This window comes from Nestor notabilis, unplaced genomic scaffold (genome assembly GCF_000696875.1).
Source record: "Nestor notabilis isolate BGI_N333 unplaced genomic scaffold, ASM69687v1 scaffold8862, whole genome shotgun sequence".
Taxonomy (NCBI): domain Eukaryota; kingdom Metazoa; phylum Chordata; class Aves; order Psittaciformes; family Psittacidae; genus Nestor; species Nestor notabilis.
In genome coordinates, this window is record NW_009916923.1 from 6,707 (window position 1) to 20,431 (window position 13,725).

At 37.4% G+C, this 13,725-nt stretch overlaps 1 protein-coding gene across 1 annotated transcript in view; it reads left to right on the top strand.

Moving 5' to 3' along the window:
- Positions 1-12,521, top strand: part of PGM2 (phosphoglucomutase 2) — a 14,322-nt gene extending 1,801 nt beyond the window's left edge. The window contains exons 4-13 of the mRNA XM_010024828.1: positions 995-1,078; positions 2,539-2,732; positions 3,727-3,916; positions 4,605-4,702; positions 7,011-7,191; positions 7,310-7,403; positions 8,150-8,279; positions 10,505-10,694; positions 11,327-11,460; positions 12,141-12,521. Coding sequence (XP_010023130.1) covers positions 995-1,078; positions 2,539-2,732; positions 3,727-3,916; positions 4,605-4,702; positions 7,011-7,191; positions 7,310-7,403; positions 8,150-8,279; positions 10,505-10,694; positions 11,327-11,460; positions 12,141-12,243 — 1,398 coding nt within the window. The 3' untranslated portion in view covers positions 12,244-12,521. The remainder of the gene's footprint in view (positions 1-994; positions 1,079-2,538; positions 2,733-3,726; positions 3,917-4,604; positions 4,703-7,010; positions 7,192-7,309; positions 7,404-8,149; positions 8,280-10,504; positions 10,695-11,326; positions 11,461-12,140) is intronic.
- Positions 12,522-13,725: the final 1,204 nt, after the last annotated feature.

Consider the following 13,725-nt stretch of genomic DNA (forward strand, 5'->3'; position numbering starts at 1 on the left):
CAGGCAGATTTCTTGTAAAAGACATCTCGTTGTTTCTAGATTGCTGCGGAGTCTGAAGTATGAAACAGGTACACACATTTAAATTAGGTTAGTTGGTTTGGTCGGGTTTTATTATTTTCTTTTTTCTTCTTTGGGGTATTGAATCCAAAGTAGCCTTTTTAAATAGCAGGTTGTCAGATTGCAGCGACGTGATGCTGGGAGGGTTGTTGAATGCGTCTGCATTTTCACCATCACATCACTAGGTGTCAGTCCTCCAGAGCAATAAAGAAAACCTCTACCTTTGCACTAAAGGAAGTTTCTTCCAATACCAGTTAACTCCAGCAAGTGGTGCAAACAGCAGGATGAAGGCTTTTTATGCAGCATTCCTGTACTGATACAAATTTTGGTAGATTTAGGGTCAGATTCTTCATAGTAGCATTGTTGCAAGAACTGCAGTTGATTGTATTTGCTATTAAAGAGTCAGGACTTAACTCGAACTGGACCTGTTGTCACAAATAATGCTTAATTTTTAATTTACTCCATCTGTTTTGGATTAATTTATAAGAGCTCTCTCCAGAACAATTCTCCTCTCCACAATGGAATAATTGCTTCATGGACTGCTCTCGAAAGATAGTGTGGATGAGATTGCTCCAGCTGTAATTCTCTACTTCATGCAGACTTATGTCATTATCCCAAGAGAATTTGCATTCTACAGTAGGCAACACATGCACTTGGTTTCCTTCTATAAAAACGCTACTCTAGAGATCCACAAAGTGTCTGAAACAACACTGAGAATATGCAAATGGGAAGATGCACAAGAAAAAGCAAGGGCTAAAGTTGTGCCATATGGCGGGTAGTGGAGCAAGTTCTACTTAGTGTCTGCTTTAGAGTCAGTCTGTAGGAATCACACCCTGGCTTTCTCTTCACTCAGCAGTATGGTAGTATTGCATATGGATGAGAATAAGTAATACAGTATTTTGCACATTCCACTTCAGATAATTTTCTCTTGTTACAGCCATACACAGTAACTCATCTGAAGCTTTGTGCTGGAATTATGGTTACGGCTTCCCATAATCCTAAACAAGATAATGGTTACAAGGTATTCCTATATGATCTGTTTTCTGGCTTTTTTCAAACATTTTTTTCCATGTAGAGGCACTAATACTACTATGTGTAGTTTCTGTCATGGTATAGACCAAATTAATTGACCGTTTGATCTCTTCTAGATGTATGTATTTAAAGCTAGTAGCATGTTCTGCTAATAACATTATAAATCTTGGCTCTAAACAGCAGGAAGGTGAGCATACTTTGGAACACTTTAAAATATCAACTGACCTCTTTTCAAAAGCATTAATCATTTCTCCAATTCATGATTTAAAGATATCACTTTCATTTGACAAACCCAGAGAATTAAAAATACCTGAAACCTAGTAAGTTGCTTGTACAAAATGTTTTGAATAAATTCCATTGATTTCTTTTATATTTTTCTTTTGCTAAGTGACACTGTTATGACTGTGACTTTTTTTCTATAACAGAAACCTGCTTTGCACTGAAAAAACCATGTCTGAGCTGCTTGTCTGCCAGTCACCCCATAGCTTGACTGGTCATATACAGACCATTTCCAAAATTAAAAAAATGGAATTTGGGAGATCTTTTCTGTCTTCTTAATAGAAAACGAGGAATGATTTCTTGCTGTCTCTCCTTCCAGAACTTCATGTCTTTTTAAAATTGATTTTTTTGTTAATACTTCATGTATTGATCGTGATAGCTTCTTTGGATGTTTTATCAATTACTTTTTTAATCAACTTTTTTTTTTTTTTTAATGCTTTGTTATTTGGGCTACATATGTACATGGCCCAGATGCTGTTAGGTATCTTTCCTTGAACTTGTGGTCTGTAAACCATCAGTAGGAGAAAGTGTGCAAGCAACTGTCAAAAAGTAAAACATAATAAATACATCTCTTCCTGGATGTGTAAACAGTCAACAAAAAGCAAAAGACTACAAGTACGGAAAGTCTTGAAACTCAGTTGTATTGTGCTTGCTGTTGTGGCAATGCTGCTGCTGTAGGCAGATGCAAATTTTTGTGCCTTTCTCCTTGTGGAGGTTTAAGCCCAGCTGGTAACTCAGAACCATGCAGCTGAACCCAGGACACTTCTTAATTCTTTACTTTGGTACACTTTCTCTTCTTAAAAATTCTTCTGTATATAATGATAATACCTAAAAATCTGGGAGAAAGTATATGAAATAGCCTGGGCAAGTTATTAGTCCCAAGGGAAGCAGACAGGCTGATACTTGAGTCTTCTCAGTAAATGAGCTGGGTCTTGTTTTGTTTCATTAGGGATTTTGATATCTTCTGATAAAATTAAACAGCTTCTTTTATAGAACAAAAATGGGATGAGAGAGGGAACACTGAGTTTATGAACAAGGGAATAGTCTGACTATACTTAAGCCTAATTTACTGTAATACTCTACCAAATGCAGTGCACCTTAGACAACAAAAAGATAGCCGAACTATCCTACAATGTTAATGACCAAATACTCACCCTATTTATTATCTAGGTTTACTGGGAAAATGGTGCTCAGATCATTTCCCCTCATGACAAAGGAATTTCTCAGGCTATTGAGGAGAACCAAGAGCCATGGCCTCAAGCATGGGATGACAAACTGATTGACAGCAGCCTGCTACTTCATGATCCATATGCCATGGTCAATAAGGAGTATTTCAAAGACATACAGAAACAGTGCTTTCACAGGTAACTGGTGTTAACTCCATTAAGAATACAGGATTTTCCATCTAGTACATCAGTGAGGCAGTTCAAATTGATGGAAGTCAGGGCAGCCATGATCCTGCCATGATCCCATTCTTCCTTTGCCTCACAGCACTGGCAGCTGTGAGGTGATGTAGTTAGCCATTTCATAAAGCTGCTCTGGCAGAAGTCTAACCCAGAAAAGTGAGCAATTAGTTTCTGATTATATCATCTCCCTGTATTCACATGACCAGGCATCAACCAAACGCCACAGCAAGACCGAGGCTGTCTTGTGCAGCTGGGGTTGAGCTGACACTGATGGTCCAGCAACCTTAAAATGGGCTTTTAAGAGAGAAGGTGAACCAGGATGTTAAGCCTGTTCTGGAAGGAGGTCTTGCTGTGTCATTCTAGCTTTGCATGTGCTCCTGGTGGTCTTGGGCACCTTGCACAACCCTATTCCTTTCACTTCCTCCACAAAGTCAAACAGATGTTCCTTTTTGTAATTAATACATAGAACTGGTTTATGGATTAGATGACCTGCAACCTGTTAGATATGCTTATTTACCAACATTTTAACCATCAGTAACCATGTTCTCACAATTGCTAAAAACAAAGTCAGAATTAGTAGGAAGTTGGGACTATATGAAAAATTATGCTGCTTTTTCAAATAGGAGTTAAGTGTCTCCTTAGGAGTTTGCATGCCAGAGGTGGAGATGAAAGTCTTATTAGTCAGTTGAGTATGGAGTGCGCTATATATCTTATCCCAGAGATCGTCAGGTACCAGGACATTATATATCAAGTATGAGTCATTGCTGAAAAATGAGGCTAAGCCAGTTTTCAAGCTATTACCTTTAAAACCTGACCTCCTTTAATTTATAACTTTGAGAGATAGAATACTGAGTCATCTGTCTTCAAACATAGTCAATTTTGTGCATGATATTTATGCATAGTCAATCTTATGCATAATATCAAAGTTTACTGTTAATCTGTTTCATTTCAGGAATATAAACAAGGAAACAAACCTGAAATTTGTTCATACTTCTGTGCATGGCGTAGGTCATAAATTTGTGCAGTTGGCCTTCAAGGCATTTGACCTTAGCCCTCCTTTTGCTGTTCCGGAGCAGAAGGATCCTGATCCAGAATTTCCCACAGTGAAGTATCCAAATCCAGAAGAAGGCAAAGGTGTTCTGGTAAATAAATATTTTTTGCTGAGAGTTGCAGTGTCTTCCCAGCAGTGTTTCCTTTCTTCCAGTAGTCATGGCTATAAATATTCATGGAAGGACTGTTTTGTTTCTGTTTTCATAGCCTTACTTTTAGTGATGAGTTAGCTGGTATCCTTTCATTGAAATGTGTAACTCTTTTGAACCAGTCAGGTAGTAATCAGCTAGAACTTTAAACTACTTTGTCCTGTGTTCTACCAGAAGGGGCAGCATCTGCACAGTGAACAAAGTGATACGATTCCTTTTAAAAAATAAAATAATAATAAAAACCTCTTCACAGTTGGTTTTGGAAAGTTTTTACAGTTTACATCTGAAATACAAAGACTAAACTTCTCTGATACAACACTGGAGGCAGCAGGGGAAGTTCTGGCAGGTGGTTAGAAATCCTGCTACAAGTATTTCTGCTACTCTTTGTTATTAATAGATCCTGTTGAATTGAAACAAGGTTTGACTGAGGCTGCAGAAGTTGAATGATACAGATGAAGTTAAATATCCTGACTGTGCTCTACTGCTGCCAGGCTCAGAGTTTATTTTTTGTAGAGACAGATCATGATTTTGGGTGTTTGACAGTAAATAAATTGGGAAAATAATTTAAAACCTATAAAGAAAGTGAAAATAATTATTTGGGAGTATTAACACTTGCTTACCACTTTTCCAGACATTGTCTTTTGCTTTGGCTGAAAAAGATGGGGCAAAAATCATTTTAGCAAATGATCCTGATGCTGATCGACTTGCAGTGGCAGAGAAACAAGAGAGGTATGGTAACAAAGAAACCATTCACATATTTAACTTAAAGGCTAGGCTTATTTGGGGGATTCTCACTATCTGTGTTGCAGAGGAAGATAGAATAGTCACAGTAGTTGTTTCTGGACTCAAAACACATAGCAATGTGAGAGGACTGTATGAAGCAGACCAAGCAGGGGCAGTAAATGAAGTAGGGGTTAATATTAGACACTGTACAAATAAATATTGAATAATTGACATGCTGTACTTGAGTCATGCACAGAGGCATATGAATTGTTGTGACTGTGCTAGACATTACTGAAGGTAAGTTTTCAGTTAGATGTTTTCCACATAAGACTGATAAACATTCTTTCATACTACATTTATTAAATAATAACTTGAATATTCAGTGAAACCTTTACAGAATAGGGAGCATTCCTGTTATTTATGTGAGTTCCTTCTTTCTCAAATGCGGATAGACCAGACATTTTACTACTTATTAGATGGTCTGGGCCAATGTCGCTCAGTTGCCCACTTTTATGCATGATGTTAGGTACTGCACTGCACCTTAAACTTTGTCAGTGTTTGGCACTTTTCAGTGCCATTTGTATTCTTGCCTTTAAGGACCAGCTATATATGCTTTGTTTATCTATGTATATCCTGCCAAAGAATGGGAACACAAAAGGTAAACTTGCTCAAACAAGGGCTTTTCATATTTTTTTCAGATGAATGTTTAACCTGTAGTTCTTGACCTAATATTGCTATTCCCTTATGTCATGCTCCCAGTATCCTCTACTTCTACAATTGTTTGCATTTCTGTTTTGTGGTCATATTTGATGAATGAAAATCAGCTGAAGTACTGCACTTAGTATTCTATCTACAAATAGTGGTGTTTCTCTTTTATCTTCCTCGATAAAGCAAAAACTAATCTGAGCAGTTGGAAAAACAATAAATCTTTAATAAATGGAAACTCCAAGATTTTCAGCTCAGAGAAGAGCAGAACAAAAATCTGCTTCTGGGCCTGGAGCAGAAATAGTGTAAATGTGCACGAGAGCCAGAAGAGAGATATAAAATCACAGCAACAGTCCTTGGTACCCAAGGGATGAGATGGGCACCTGCTCACCTCAGTGATTGTGGATGGTGCAAATATTTGAACCTGTATCAGTTACACAAATTCCAAAAGCCCAGTAAAAGGAGACAGTGCAAATATCAGTTTTGCTCACAAGATATTCTCTTTTGGTCTTGTAGCAGGTCCAAAGGTGGCAGTGCTTGCTTTGGGGTTTTGGAGGACTTTTTTTCAACTCATTAGCCTCACAGCATGAACTAAGTAGGCTTCTCTGCCTTTACAAGAAGGGCTAATTGGTAGTCTCTGCTGGATCTTGGGCAGTGTTAGCTGGAATTTTTTGTGTTTTAGTGGTTTTGACCTTTACCAGCCTCAGTTGGCAATTCAGCATTGAGGAAAAGGCATAAAAAGCTTCAGTTTGTGCTAGCAAGAATGCAAAATCATTCATGCTTTTTGTCTAAAAACATAGAGCTATCCAAGACCTGAAGAGGGGGGTTAGTTTATGTATCACCATTGAGAGCACGATGCTCTCACTCTGCTACCTCTTTGCTAATTGTTTAGCCAGTCTTAGTTGTCTCCTGTCAGTCGTGTGTCCGCAGATTTCTGCTGTAGCTTTCATACACTAATTGAATATTAATATAGGCTTCTACAGTATCTGTATAATTCTTCTTTGACAGAAACTCCTGCTAGAGCACACTCTCTCAGCGCTCTTACACTAAGTTGTCGCTGTGCAATGCTTTGTGCCTGTTGGCATCAATAAATGCAGGAGACTGAGTCTGCTCCTCTTTTACAACAGGTACTATTTCTGTAGGTCTTGATTTTTGTCAGTTTGGCAGTGTCTTTGTCCTCTTTTGTGACTGGGAATTTTTGGGCAATTTTGACATCTGTCTTTCCCTGTTTCTTCCAGTTTTTCTTGTTTCTAGCAACATGGCAATGTTAATCTTCTTCACCCGTTTGAGATTTTTTCCAGTCTTCTCAAAGACAAATTGATGTGTTTATGATTAAGTAAGAAGTATTTTCACTGAGTCAGCTAAAAATACTGATCGCTTGAGAATTCTCTTTTCATGTCTCTGTGCTTGTCTTAATCATCAATTTTGGGGGGAGGAATTTTGTTGTTTGTTCATAATATACACAATACATCTTGTTACTGTAACTTGGAATTCACATGCAGAGGTTTATTTGTTAGTATGTGTATGGAAGAACCAACAGGTTGTTTTTTTCCCCGCCTCCAGAGTTATCCCTTGAATCCATACACTTTCTACTCTTTTCCCCCTTCAGTGGTGAATGGAAAGTGTTTTCGGGAAATGAGCTGGGAGCTCTTCTAGGCTGGTGGATCTTCACCTGCTGGAAAAATCATAACAGGGATACCCATGCCATTAAAGATGTCTACATGTTATCCAGTACTGTTTCTTCCAAAATCCTGAGAGCAATTGCCCTGAAGGAAGGTTTTCACTTTGAGGTAAGCAACATGTTACATGTTATTCCATGTTCTTTTATTTGCTTTCCTACACAGTGTCATATCTTTATAAAACGTTGTTATTTTTAATGCCTTTTTTTTTACCTCCATGCTGCCATAGGAAACACTGACAGGTTTCAAGTGGATGGGCAACCGTGCCAAACAGCTCATGGACCAGGGAAAAGCTGTTCTTTTTGCATTTGAGGAAGCTATAGGTAAGAAACAGAATATTATGTTCTGGTATTGTGTAAAATAGTGGAAGTAGGACTACTGCAAAAAATGGCAGTGTAAAGGTGTCCTCAACACAATGGATGTGTTTCCAGTGAGTAATCAATAATCATCCATTTAGCTGATTGTATTACTAGTTTTAATTCTTTGTGTCTCTGTTCAGCACAGAGTATGACAATGTGGGCTAGATGTATATATATTCAGTAGCATAGTTATGTAGACTTGGGCTGCATATTCTGCACAAGCTATTTAAAAAAACCCAAAAAACACATTTTTCAGACTTCGAGTATGCTTACCTGACAGTTTTAAGCTAAGCTTAAAAGAAAATAAAATAAAGTAAAAACTCCTCCAAGTTGTACTTGTAAACTGGAAAGCCATGAATAAAAGCTGTGAGTTCATGCAAATGAAATTGCAAAGCTATAGAGCTATTTCTTGAGTATCTCAGTACCTGAAAACCAGAGAAAATGTGACTAATTTAACAGATAATTATCAGTGTTACCGTAAGGGTAATCACATTTGAGACCAAGTGCTCTAGTTGCATTTTACTTGCAGCGTGGCATTTCTCTTTCATGAGAGCTCCAAAAGCACTCAGGAGCATCTGCTACTGATAAGATACAAATCCATCTCTACCACGAAATTCCATTAAATATCTTGCTTATAAAATTAACACTGATTAGAAGATTTTTCCACTTTTGGTTTAACTATATTTAACTCTCTAATTTTCTTTGTTTAGGGTATATGTGCTGTCCTGCTGTTCTGGACAAAGATGGTGTCAGCGCTGCTGTGATAACTGCAGAGATGGCTAGCTTTTTGGCAACCAGAAATCTGTCTTTGTCTCAGCAGCTGAAAGCTGTCTATGATGAGTAAGTTCAGTGAGAATTGTTTAATTTTCAGATTTTCTCCATTCCACATACTGTGGACTCAATAGCAATCTGTAGTATATGAAGAAATAAAAATTGGGTTATTGTACTATAGTACCCATCTAGAAAGCAGTCCTGCCTTATGGGCATGAATATATTTATGACTTCATTTTGTGTCATTTTAAAACTAATAACATTACCTTACTAATTCCCTATTAGTTAATGAGGTTTTTGAGGTATTTTTGTTTGCATATCTGAAAGGTTTTTCACTTCAGGGAAGTTCTGCTCTTGGGTCCTTTTACGGAAGACTGGCCTGGGTTTTGGCTAGCAGTATTGCTATGTGGTAAAGAGCATAGTGCCTCTAGCTGCTTAAATGTGCCAGAAGCACAAAAACGTTGATGGCAGAATGGGTCTAAGTAGCTCTGGCATATTTATGCTACTTGTAGAAGCCAGTTTGCTCTGTCCTGCTTGCAGGACTACTTGTAATTAAATTAATTCTAGTTGGCTCTAAGGTTAGGCTTTTATCATATTATTCAGGTTTGGGGTTTTTTGGTGCCTTTTTTTTTTTTTAATGAATAGCATACGTTGGTTGTTCTTTTTGCTCCTGAATACTGGAATTTGAACTAATTGCTCAGAAGTTCCGTGACAGGCCATAACTATTGGCTATATACAGCTGGGTATCCCTCTGAGAGGTTTTAATCTGGGGCACTGCTTTTCTTTTGTTCTTCTTTAGTTTATTCAAAGGCCTACAGAAATTAGTTGTGGAATTTATCAGCTATTGTACATAGCAGAAATTTAGGTAGGTCAAGAAGCAGTAATATAAGTGCATGGAAGAGGAATTCATGCCTAGAGATGCACATATAGCATCTGACATTAGAATTCCCTTAATTACTAGTAGCTGGAAGTATATTTGCAAAGAATTATCCTTTTCTGGCCCATGCCTTTTTTTTCCCTCTTTTTTTAAAATACTCATTTAATAAACATCTGCTTCAGGTTGCCCTCAGAAGATTTACCTGAGTGGAGCTTAGCTGTGTCAGTGTATATAGCCACTGGAGAGGATTCTCAAAGTCAGAGCTTATTTAGCATAAAAGCAGTCTGTAGATGCACCTCAAAGTAAGATATCACTGCGCATAGTCACTCTGTTTGGAAATGCTAAAGATACAGGGAAGGATACAAATCTTCCTTATTAAATTGATGCTTGATAACTAGAACTGGAGGGGGGATTCTTGTTTTGTTTGGGGGAGGGTTCGTTTTGTGTGTGTTTGATTTCCATTTGTGGGTAGTATAACGTTGCAGTTTTCTACTCCTTACTACTTCTTATTTGTCAGATTTGTCTTGTGAGTTGCTGTTGAAGCAGAAGAAACTCTGCTCTGTATTTTGGAGGTATAGAAGGGAGATCTGTTCTCAAAGAAGAAAATGCAGATCAGGGAAAGGACACAGTCCTAGCAGGCTCATCACTTCTTTAAGTTATAGGGTAGGTTTTGTTAATTCCCTTGCTGGATTCTCAAGACTGACTTAACAACTACGGATTGCTAGTTGTTATAAACATGACCCCATTTAAGGAATCTTTCAGGTTTCTAGCAGGAACATCCTAGTATTAACGAAAGATTCTGTCCTTCAGACGTTTCCTGGCATCTTGTAAACAAATCAAGTGTTGATCTTTAGCTCGCTTAAACAACCAGTCCAGGCTTGTATGCCTTTCAACAACGTGCTGTTTTGAAAAGTCAGTATTAGCAGGTCATTTGGGTTTGATGCTGATTCTGCATCGTATGACCTGGCAGCAAACACATAAGGTAAAGAAACAATGTTCAGAACAGCTTAGTTAAGTAGAAATGCGTTAATGAGAGAGCAGCTTCTGAAATATGATTAGAAGAAACAGTCTGGAATTTGTTTGACTGAGAAAAGGTCAACTGAAGTCCAGTCAAAGAAGCTATTTAGATGTAGTGTTCTCCTATGGTGATTAGATCTTTCCAAGGCAATAATGACATATTTTTTTCTCATTTGTAATAATTAAAAGGAAAAGGTGTCTGCACAGAAGTTTCTCTGAAGTATGTAAATTAGGACAATTAAGCTGTCGAGGCCTTTTTAAAATTGGAATGGGGGGAACTGATGCTACAGTTGGGTAACCATAAGAATAGATTCTTGCTTTATAGAAAGTTGTATAATGGGTATTGTTTACAACTCTGTGAACACTGTTTCTTCCATTCATTCATATTGTGTCTTCACAGATATGGCTTCCATATTACCAAAGCTTCATATTTCATCTGCCATGATCCAAAAGTTATTCAACAGCTTTTTGACAACCTTAGAAATTTTGATGGAAAAAACACATACCCAAAATCCTGTGGTAGATTTAAAGTTTCTGGAATAAGGGATCTAACTACTGGGTATGACAGCAGCCAGCCAGATCAAAAGGCTGTAAGTGTGGTTTTTTAATTATATATAAATCATAGAAGTATGTATATACATTTCTATGGAGAAACACTCAACATTATGTTACATCCTGAGTTTTAAAATAAGTTAGGTTGGGGATGATTGTTTTGCCTTGGTGAGAGGAAATGAAGGTTAAGGTGGAGGGAGGATTGGGGTTTTTTGTTCGATTTTGTGGTGTTTTTTCTCTCCAGGAGGACAGACTGTAAAGGGAGGTAGGAGGATCTTGCTGTCTTGCTACAGCAATCTTGCATTATTTTCTTCTAAGTTAAGCTGTCTGCCGAGATGTGGCTTTGGGTTCTTTAGTTTTCCGCAATCCATGTTTCTTTTCCTCCTGGGAAATGCCATCACAGAGCAATTTCTATCTGCAGTAACAATGTTGACTAGATTTGAAATGAGCTACCCTAGCAGTATTGTATTGCTACCAGATTCTAAATTGATGGTAAGGCTGTCATTTGCCTGTTGTGGGTTCAAGACCATGGTGAAGAAAACAGATCAAAGCTTAATTTTACATGATCCCTTAGCTGTATTATACGACATCAAGTAATGGGTTTTGTCTTGAATTCATTATGTATAGTCACTTCCCAGGCTTCTAAAACAATTATTCTTACTATTTCTAGATACTTCCCACTAGTAAAAGTAGCCAAATGATAACTTTCACCTTTGCTAATGGAGGAGTAGCCACCATGAGAACCAGTGGGACGGAACCAAAGATCAAATACTATTCGGAACTTTGTGCACCTCCTGGAAACAGGTATTGTCACTCACAGCAGTAAATTCTGTGTAATAGGGGCTGTGTGGCTTTTTGGTATTGTTTTGGTGGGGAAGGGGCTCTCCATGATCAAATAATATTACTACAGTTATTATTTTAGCAAATGTATTTGCATAAAGCTTCAATTGTACAAAATTTGTTGATGCATTCTTACTGTTACTGAAATTCCTTTGAACTTGGTTTTACATTCAGTGAAAACATTATCAAGAAAAACATTCTGCTTTAAATGAAAGTAGATGTATTCACTCTCTTTTTAAATATAGGTGCTTTAAACATATATAACTATACATAAAATGTCCTAATATATTTTAAACTCTTCTATGTTTAGTAATTATATCCTTGAGTGATAGTGTTGGAAATCATGTAGTCTTAAAGAAAAGCAATTATTAACTTCTGTAATGAAAATAAGGCTGTCTCACAGATGAAAATTCATCTGCAGATACTACTGCAAGTATACTTAAGTGCCTTTATTCGTGTGCACCAGTTGGAAGTGAACATCAGTGCATTACCATAAGAAATCAAGTGTACCTATAGGTATGAATAGAAAACGTTTCTCTAAAATAATGCAACAGACTTAAAAATTCCTCAGACTGAAAATACGCTTTTTAGCTTCTCCACTGTGACTCTGTGTTTCTGTATTTGTGTGGATTTTGTTTTCGCAGTGACCTTGAGCAGCTGAAGAAGGAGCTAGATGAATTGGTCAATGCTCTTGAAAAACACTTCTTTCAACCAGAAAAGAATAATCTTCAACGGAAAACTGAGTAAAATAGCAAAATTACTGCCTTAATTGGCTTTTGCAGCATTAAAAATGCGGTATTTAAGAAGTAAGGATTTTTAGGACCAAACATCTGAGAACACAACTAAAAAGACTTCTGCTTTTATTAAGAGTTATTCTGGGTACTCTTGGATTTAGTATTTTATTTTGGAAGGAAAGTACCTTTACCTTTAAAGGACCAAAAAACCCCAATCAGTTGAACTACAAGCCTTATGAGCTAAAAGTTGACTGCAAATGTATTTCAATCAAAACTTGTTTTAATTAAATAAGCAATATCCTGATTTCTGAAACGCAGCCTGTTTTGTGGGGACTTTTATTTCTTTTGTGTGTGAGTAATCTGATCGTACTGTGCAACTTTATCTAGGTTTAGATTTGCAAAGTAAATTCTTCTGTTAACAAGAAGTACTGAAAGCCTGTGGTTAGACTTTGACAAACCTGGGGGAGATGTTTCAGAAATAGTGACCCTTCTTGGAGATTTTGGTCCAAATGAACAAGAAACTCATAGTGAATTTGCTGAAGATCTATTTGCTGCAGGACTATAAATCTTATTCCAGGTTAGAGATACTAAGTGTACTAAACTGCCTTTCAATACCATGAACATATTAAGATAATGTATCTTCATACAACTCCTTTCTGTTGCCTCTCTGAACTAAGCATAATTAGTACAGTGCATACCGCAGCCTCGGAGCTGTTGCACTGTGCGCTACCATGACTTAGTGTGGAGCTCTGCATGTCTAATTTAGAACAGAAGCTTCCATTTTATTGTAAGCTATTTTCTGCACTTGCAGAGCCCAAGATGGTTATTTGGAGGTTATCAGTTGACTTTAATACAAGGGTTACCTGCACTTTCAGTACTTGTTTTGGGTATCAGTGTAGCTCTAACATCCTCAGTATTTCTTAGGTAAAGAAGCCTCTTTGCCAGAACTATTTCTGGTATCCCATGGAGAATGACTAGTTGCCAGACCAAGTGTAGATCAAATTTAGCAAATTATTCATAAAATAACAAACTTTCTGTTCCATCCGCAGTAAATACTAACTTACCTTGTTAGCTGATGGTAAACAAACACTGGGTGCCTACTTTTACCTTGCAGACTTTAGCATATTCTTTGGAGGACACAAGGAAAGGAGTAGTCCCTGCATTCTGTGGCTGTCACATCAGTTTTTCTTGGCTGTGCAGAGTCAAAGGCAGTGTCTGAATCATTCATATCAAGCCCATCCTTCTGGCATAGAAAATTAATTTTAAAATAAAGTAATAAGAAGGGTACTGAGGAAAGAGTATGTTGTTAATCAAATCCTAGTCCTTTAGAGTAGAAACTAAAAAGATTGGTTATTAGTTTGTGCAGAAAGTGCTTGTTCAGACCCTCAACTTTTCTGTTTCCATTTCTCTTGTACTAAACTGAAGATGAGACAGGTTCTTCCTGATGCATGTTTATTTGGTGCCTTGAATAATACAGTCCATGCCTAAGTAGGAC